At 48.8% G+C, this 8663-nt stretch overlaps 1 protein-coding gene across 3 annotated transcripts; it reads left to right on the top strand.

Annotated features, from left to right (window-relative positions):
- Positions 1-625: 625 nt before the first annotated feature.
- Positions 626-8663, top strand: PA2G4 (proliferation-associated 2G4). 3 transcript variants are annotated; one of them, XM_084956065.1, is made up of 14 exons: positions 626-841; positions 2006-2126; positions 2915-3071; positions 3325-3430; positions 3523-3592; positions 3719-3811; positions 5684-5747; positions 5974-6052; positions 6206-6284; positions 6374-6507; positions 6778-6872; positions 6993-7120; positions 7261-7314; positions 7530-8663. In XM_084956065.1, exons 3-14 carry the CDS (start codon positions 3017-3019, stop codon positions 7593-7595), a joined length of 1023 nt encoding a protein of 340 aa, XP_084812191.1. In that variant the 5' UTR covers positions 626-841; positions 2006-2126; positions 2915-3016; the 3' UTR covers positions 7596-8663. The 3 variants fall into 3 exon arrangements, with proteins under 3 accessions (XP_084812191.1, XP_020947459.1, XP_084812190.1); XM_021091800.2 differs by having other exon boundaries at positions 2943-3071; XM_084956064.1 differs by lacking the exon at positions 2006-2126 and having other exon boundaries at positions 2943-3071.

Below are 8663 nucleotides of genomic sequence, written 5' to 3' on the forward strand. Positions count from 1 at the left end.
GCCGGCCTCTAGACTTGGAAGGCTGTACATGGATAATCCCACAGAAATCTGGTGCCCAGTTAGTCCCTGCTCCACGCACTCCGGGTCTCCTTCCACACTCGCTCTGCCCCTCCCAGCACCTGAGGACGATCGGACTGGCCAGGCCGGTCCGCCTGCCGCTCCAGGGATCCGAGGAAGGGCGTACCCAGCCTCCCCGCCCTTGATACAATCACCCCCACTCGTCTCTGCTCCACCCTGCCCCGCAGCCTCCAAACCCACGTCCCCGCCGTAGCTCCGCCCCCTTCTCCCTTAGCCCGCCTCCCTCTATTACGGGTTCTCGCTCAGCGCTCCTGGTGGATATGGTTTTTCCGGGAGAGACCACGCTTCCCCTCATGCTCTCCAACGGCTCCGCCTTCCCGCCGGAGCCTGACCCTTCCCAGCGTGCTTGGCGATTCCGGCGTGCGAGGCCCTCGGAGGGCAAGGCCCCAGGGCCTGGCTTAGGGGCGCGAAAGGCAGGCTGGGAATTGTAGTTCGCGAGTCCGCGAGGGCAGCTAGAGGCTGGCGGCGGGAGGGACTCGTTGTCCCAGCATGCCCTGCGCATCAGCCCGCGCGCTCGCAGTTTCTCGCTCTCGCCCGCCCGCTCCCTAGCTTGCTCGCGCTTTTGCTCGCGCTCTCCTCGCGGATCGAAGGGGCTCTGGCCACAGCCTGTGGTTGGGAAGGGCGACAGAGGCAGCGGCTCAGGAGAAACGAGGCTGCGGTGGTGGTGGTGGGAAGATGTCGGGCGAGGACGAGCAACAGGAGCAGACTATCGCCGAGGACCTGGTCGTGACCAAGTATAAGATGGGGGGCGACATCGCCAACCGTGAGTGCGGCCTCGGGGGTCCGGAGATCGAGGCTGGGAGGGAGAGGCAAGGGGGACGGTGCTTGACGAGCCGGTGAGGGGCTGGAGCGGTGGGGTCATGCAGAGTGGGCTAGTGAGGGCCCCCCGCGGGTCTGCTGGGTTTGGCGTGGTGGGAAGGCTCGTTATCGCGTTTGGGACCTGAGCGGCTAGGCCTGGGCTGGAGTCTGTGAAGATGCAGGCGGGTGGCAGGGAAGAGCGCAGAGCGGGGCCCCGGCTGGCTCCGACCCTAGGCCCTTGGTAAGGAGGCAGGGCGTATGTCCTGCTCTTCATCCTTCTGTCTGGATCTCTGCCTCTGATTTTGGCAGCAGGGAGGCCACCTCGGAAACGAAACGCTCCTCTATTTTGTCGCTGCTCCCCGCCGTCAGGAGCCTAGCCGGCACGTGTTGCCGGGTCCCCAGCGGATCGCCGGCTCCCTTCCTCCGCTACAGTCCCTGACACTAGCTTCCCTACCACGTGCTTTGCTGTAGTCTTTCGTTCTTTACTTCAGCTCCCTCCCTGGAGGGGGCCGCCTTCTACTCTTGGGCCAGCTCAGGGACCGTTGGAGGGTACCCCTGGAGAACCCCTAACATAACTCTTGGAGACGTATCTGGTTGTTCTTGAAGTTATCATCTCCAATCTGCGCAGATAGCTTTAGTTAGTTGTCAAATTTGATTGCTCTCAGGGGTTTGACAGCTCTAGGAGTGTTTTGAGGTTCTTTTCACCCCAACCAGGCAAACCTGTGTAGAGCACTGGTAAAGGGGAGACTGACTTTATAGGATCTCGGAAGTTATCCTTATGGGGGCTCGCTCAGACTTCTCAGCAGCTGCCTGCCACTCTAGGCAGATGTCTCACTTTCTCTTTTCTCTCTTTGCGATTTAAAACCCAGTTAGGGGACAGAAGATGCTTGTCTTTGGGCTTTTAAATGGTTTTGACAGTAAAGATAGGTATTTAGGATGCCTTTGATCCTATGGCTAAAAACCTGAGTTTTTCAAACTTCCAAAAAATCCCCAAAACTTGGATCACAAAAATCAAACCTATAGTTCACTTTGGGCCTTGGAGAGGATATCCAGTGAACAGAACAATGCTTTATAACATAATGGACATTTAGTGGTTTGAAAACAGAAAAACTTTTTTTTCCTCTTGCAGTTTATAACTTCTGAGGCACTTGGGATTCCAGATACCAGTTGGAAACTCTTTTGGGTCACATACCTCATTGAGATCTGCTAAAAGCTATAAGCCCAAGCTTGCTGAAGCCCAGAGACCTTAGGTTAAGTCTCCTTGACTTGTTATATAAAGAAATAAGTCTACATATTGAGATTACTAACACTTAATTGGGGTGTCTGGGAAGGGAAGAAGGTAGCATTTAACAATGCATCAGCTTCGGGTCAGCAATTCTATGTCTGCCCTCCTGTTGTCCCTGACGCCTATAAATTTCCCCCAGTCTGCTTTGCCAGTGTGTTGGATACCTTGCTGAGAACCTCCTTGAAGTTCATGACTCTGTCCTGCACACCTCAGCTATCATCTTGGGAAAGTCTGCCTTGCCTAGGGAGACAGACAGTGCATACAGTGTCACCAGTTGTCACAATGTATAAGGAAGTGTTGGCTCTTTTTAGGAAAGGAAGGTAGCAATTTAGAGATGGATAGGTAAGTACATTCCAAGAGGCACAACTTTTTTTTTTTTTTTTTTTTTTTTTTTTTTGTCTTTCTGCCTTTTCCAGGGCCACTCCCTCGGCATATGGAGATTCCCAGGCTAGGGGTCGAATCAGAGCTGTAGCCACCGACCGGCCTACACCAGGGCTACAGCAATGTGGGATCCGAGCTGCGTCTGCAACCTACACCGCAGCTCACGGCAACGCCAGATCCTTAGCCCACTGAGCAAGGGCAGGGATCGAACCCGCAACCTCATGGTTCCTAGTCGGATTCGTTAACCACTGCGCCACCATGGGAACTCCCAAGAGGCACAACTTGTTCTCTCTTTCATCCTTAAAGCAATGGCACCAGGAAATGTTTAGCTTTGAGGTATTGCTTAGATGGTAACTTAGACAACACTTGCAGGACTGATCCAATGGGATTCTGTTCCCAGGGGTACTTCGGTCTTTGGTGGAAGCTTCCTGTTCAGGTGTGTCGGTACTGAGCCTGTGCGAGAAAGGGGATGCCATGATAATGGAAGAGACAGGGAAAATTTTCAAGAAAGAAAAAGAAATGAAGAAAGGTAAAAATAATCCCCCACTAATTTCCTGCATTTGACCCTTATTCAGTCCTGTTTGTTTTATTATAATGATGCACCCCCAGCTCCAGCACTGGTTGAGATATTTGGAATGATAAGGGGGATTCAAGCAGTTTCCCATCTAATCCAAACTGATTAAACTTAGGCAAGACCCTGATGAAAATTCTTTCATCTTTCTGAGGGGCAGCAGGCCTCTAAGAGAGCACGCAAGGCAATAAGGCTGATTGTCTCTTTACAGGTATTGCCTTTCCCACCAGCATTTCAGTAAATAACTGTGTATGTCACTTCTCCCCTTTGAAGAGCGACCAGGACTATATTCTCAAGGAAGGTGACTTGGTAAAAATGTAAGCTTAAGCCATTTCAGAGCACTTGTCTTTGTCCTAAGCATTCACAGTAGTGCCGGTTGCTAATGCTCTTCTCTGCTCTTGTCTTTCAGTGACCTTGGGGTCCACGTGGATGGCTTCATCGCTAATGTGGCTCACACTTTTGTGGTTGATGTAGCTCTGGTAAGTGAACTGCTTCTCTCCTGACCACTGGCTGCCCTTACGTAAGGGTACATAGATATTACCTGAATGACCAGCTGAGTTAAAGACTGGTCCAGGAAGGCACTGACTGCATTTCCTTATCTACAGGGAACCCAAGTAACAGGGCGGAAAGCAGATGTCATTAAGGCAGCTCACCTTTGTGCTGAGGCTGCCCTACGCCTTGTTAAACCTGGAAACCAGGTAAGCTGTTTTAGTCCAATTCCAAAGGCTGATAGAGCCAGGGGTGCATGAGGCATCTGCATGTAGCTATTCTGTATTGAACTGCCAACTTCTCTTACAGCCTCCTTCTAAAACAAACTTTTTTTTTTGCTTTTTAGGGCCGCATCCGTGGCATATGGAGTTTATATATTCCCAGGCTAGGGGTCCAATCGGAGCTTTAGCCGCCGGCCTATGCCACAGCTCACAGCAACACCGGATCCTCAATCCACTGAACGAGGCCAGGGACCAAACCCACAACTTCATGGTTCCTAGTTGGATTCATTTCTGCTGCATCACGATGGGAACTCCCCAACAACTTTTTTTAAAATCAGCTACATTTTAGGTTGGGATTTCTAAAAGAGAAGAGGCAGGAACAAAGAGCTTAATACCAAACAATTTAACTCTGAGTGCCTGCCTTAGATGGATGCATGGTTTCATGCTGGGTGTAAGGGGATATGTGGCCCCTTCCTCATGGAGCCCATAGAGATCCTTCTCTTTTCATGTTTTGGTTGTGCATCTTTCCCCCAAATAATTCGAGATTGATAGCATACAATAAAACATATGTAGAAACTCAATTTTAGAAGCTCATAAAACAAGATTCATGATAGTATCAATAAACCAGTGGCAAAGAGAGGCCGGAGGCCCTCGCGTGACAATATTAGGAAGCTCAGGGATCACCCTTCTCATGAATTTGGTGTGTTACCAGTGGAGACGTTTCTCTAACACTTACGCTTCCAGAGACCTATTTAATACTTAGAGCATCCTCTTTCTTTTTTTCTCTTTTTGTTGCTCCTTTTCTATGCTCTTGTTTGTTTTTGGTACTTTTCATCGATTTGTCCCCATTGTTACTTAATTGCATCATTTGAACTTAAATCTCTGTTGTAGCTTTCCTATATTGATACCTAATTCATAGAGCTGTTATAGAGCACTTTGAACGGTGCCTTCCACATAGTGAATGTTGTGTTAGCTATGATTTTACACATTATTTCCTCATCTGTCTGTAAAATGGAAAAAATTTAACTTATCCCTCATTCTCACAGGGTTGTGAGTACTGAGATGATCCACATAAAGTGATTATCACAGTATCTGGCGTATAGTTTAATAATAGCTGTGATTGATAATTTACTTTTCTTTTGAATGGTAGTTTAGGTGAGGATCAGATCATATTTGAAAGAGATAAGAAGGGGAAAATAAGAGCTAGGTAGGTTAAAATGCCATGCCTAATGGACTAACCACCGGACTATTGTCAGAAAACCTAGGTTTATACCAGATTCTTTCAGTTAACTGGTTGAACCCTGGGCAAGTCATTTAGCCTTTCTGAACATCAGTTTCCTCTAGGTTGTGATAGAGACCTGCTCTGTTCATCTTCCAGGATTGTTGTCTAAGTAGACCATCTTCGTGAAAGCGCTTTGTAAAATGGTACACAAATGTGATTTCTAGGTTGTAGGGCTATGAAATGGAAAACCAATGAGAACTGTATTTTTTTGTTGTTGTATTGTCTTTTTAGGGCTGCACCCACAACATATGGAGATTCCCAGGCTAAGGATTGAATCAGAGCTGTAGCCACCAGCCTTCACCACAGCCACAGCCACAGCCACGTCAGATGCACGCCTCGTCTGCGACCTACACCACAGCTCACGACAGTGCTGGATCCTTAACCCCCTGAGTGAGGCCAGGGATCGAACCTGCACCCTCATGGATGCTCATCAGATTTGTTTCTTCTGAGCCACAACAGGAACTCCTGAGAATTGTATCTTCTGGAGGATATCAGAACTCCATTCTTTTATGCTTCTTATTTTCATGACATCTTACCAGCTCCAGTATCTTACCTTTTACTTGATCTTGTACTTCTAGAACACACAAGTGACAGAAGCCTGGAACAAAGTTGCCCACTCATTTAATTGCACACCCATAGAAGGTGAGACCTCAGATAGCAGGGTTGGAGGGTGTCTAGGTAGTTTAACAGACTTAAGACTTTTGCTCCCTTGAGGATCCATCCTGGCTCTGTTGTTACAAGCCAAGCCCAAAACCTCAGTGCCCTGGGCTCTCATTGCCTGGCCCACGGTTCTCCTTGGGTGGGTGGGTAGGTTGGAAACCTTTTTTGATTCTAGATGGGTGGTACCATAGGCCCTGTCTATCCACAGGTATGCTGTCACACCAGTTAAAGCAGCACGTCATCGATGGAGAGAAAACCATTATCCAGAATCCCACAGACCAGCAGAAGTAGGTGCCCATCCTGTCCCTTACCTTCTGCCATACTAAAGTAGGCAGGAACGCCTTCTGTACTCCAGGCTGATCTTTAATCTTGTCCACCTTCTACTCTAAGCTCCAGGAACTGTGTATTGCTCTTTACAGTTCCCTTTCGGTTCCTTTTAGGAAGGACCATGAAAAAGCTGAATTTGAGGTACATGAAGTCTATGCTGTGGATGTTCTCGTCAGCTCAGGAGAGGGCAAGGTGAGGAGTGTTGACTGGAGCTGGCAAAGAGGGCTGGCTGAGGGTGTGTTCCCAGAGCACCAGACCAAAATGTGATCTCACTTTTCTAGGCCAAGGATGCAGGACAAAGAACCACCATTTACAAACGAGACCCTTCTAAGCAGTACGGCCTGAAAATGAAAACTTCACGTGCCTTCTTCAGTGAGGTCGAAAGACGTTTCGATGCCATGCCTTTTACTTTAAGGTACAACTACACTTAGCAAGGACAAGGCTTGGACCTGGGATGAAGCATGGCCCACACACCCAGGGACACTCTTCCTTCCCCAGCCCGCCCTCCCTCTCCCCTCCTGCCTAGACTTGTAGCTCCAGCCTGTGCATGTGCGTCTCCCCCTCTCCTAGAAGGCAGTATGAAAAAGCAGTCCTACTACGCCTTTCTGCCTGAGGATAGGAGTTATTTTAAAACATGAGCAGAATGGGAGGTTAAGGGTACCTGACCTTGTCTTTCTCTCCCCAGAGCATTTGAAGATGAGAAGAAGGCCCGAATGGGTGTGGTGGAGTGCGCCAAACATGAACTGCTCCAACCATTTAATGTTCTCTATGAGAAGGAGGGTGAGTCCCAAGAAGAGAGTTGCACTGTGGAGCCCCTGATTGTGGTCCCCTCCTTCCTCTGGCTCCTCAAAAGACTGTGACATGGGAATGTTTTATCAAAACACTTTCTTTCTCTCACAGGTGAATTTGTCGCCCAGTTTAAATTCACAGTTCTACTCATGCCCAATGGCCCCATGCGGATAACCAGTGGTCCCTTTGAGCCCGACCTTTACAAGTCCGAGATGGAGGTCCAGGATGCAGAGCTCAAGGTTAGTGGGGGGTGGAAAGAGGCAAGTATGTGGCACTTGGCCTGGGAGTGAGGACTAGGTGACAGGAAAGTCCTGAAGAGCTACGGTGCTGAGAGTAGCCCTTGGGAAAATTTGTTTTCCTTCTTCCTCCTATTTTCCAGGCCCTCCTCCAGAGTTCTGCAAGTCGGAAAACCCAGAAAAAGAAAAAAAAGAAGGTTTGTTATGATTCTCCCTCTCTGGCAGGGTGAACCTGATCCCTCTTGATTCCACCTTCCAGGGTCGTGTGGGCGTAGAGATTTCTGTATGTCCTTTATTTCCCCCCTTCTCAGCCCTGGCCTAGAGAATTAGGCTATTTTTATCCTTGGTCCCCCAGACTCTACCCCAGGTTGTTGGAAACTGACACATCTCCCTCTCCTTTCCATGAATATAGGCCTCTAAGACTGCAGAGAATGCCACCAGTGGGGAAACTTTAGAAGAGAATGAAGCTGGGGACTGAGGTGGGTCCCATCTCCCCAGCTTGCTACTCCTGCCTCATCCCCTTCCCACCACACCCCAGGCTCTGTGAAGTGCAGTTCGTCTTCTCCACCCAGGACCGCCAGCAGAGCGGGGTCTCCCTGTCCTCCTCCCAGCCCCCAGCCCAGCCCCCTTCCAACAACAACCAGCTCCAACTGACTCTGGTCTTGGGAGGCCAGGCTTCCCAGCCACCGAAGACTACTTTAAATAGAAAAGAGAAATTGAATAATAAAATCAGGAGTCAAAATCCATCGTCTTCAAGCCCCTCTTTCTAGCCTTTTTCTACTGTTCTCTGCTTGGTCGAGGTTTATGGCCCTACAACAGAACGGGGAGGAGGCTAAAGTAGCCACCACCACCAAAAACAGCTGAAATGTTTTTATACCACTCCAACGGCAACATTTTCCCATCTGTTGGGCCTTGTTCCTCTCTTTTCCCACTCTTCCCACGTATTTTATCAGGCCTCAAAATAGAGAAGGAGCTATTCTTCAAATTTGTTTTCCTTCACATGTGGCAGATTCCTTTTATGATCCAGGCTATCTAGTCAGGCCCCTCCTGTTTTTAGGAGCTGGAGCCTGCATTTATTTGCCAAGGGATTCTCATCTATCAAATGGATCCTCATTTGTAAATCTTTGTAGTCAATTTTATTCTGCAGGACTCCCCCCCTCCCCACTTCCACAAAGCTGTAAAGAAGTAATCCATCTCAACCTTGTCCCATTTCTTTGGAGTCAGCAGGGTTCTTCCCTTGCTCCATGTTAGAAGCCTGAGCTGGAAGCTCAATTGTGGTTTTGTTCCCTGTTTGAAATATATTGACCTCCCTTCCTTGAAAGAAAGACCAGGAACCAGAAGAGCAGACTGACTGAAGAGACAAAACTCCTGGCTTTCTGAAGCTGTGGACTCAGATTGGATGAATTGCTAGGGGTTTGGAGACAAAGGTGATGAATTGCAGTACCTCTGGCATGCTGTCCCAGGGAACTAGGGCTCCTGCTAACTTATGAGGTTTTTAAACATTGAAAATGACATGGCATTAAAATAAATTTGGATTTGCTCATAA

The sequence above is a fragment of the Sus scrofa genome, chromosome 5 (genome assembly GCF_054392235.1).
Source record: "Sus scrofa isolate SSC_HxYL_T2T_F1_AM1 chromosome 5, Sscrofa_HxYL_maternal_Yorkshire_Landrace_v2.0, whole genome shotgun sequence".
In the NCBI taxonomy this organism is placed as follows: domain Eukaryota; kingdom Metazoa; phylum Chordata; class Mammalia; order Artiodactyla; family Suidae; genus Sus; species Sus scrofa.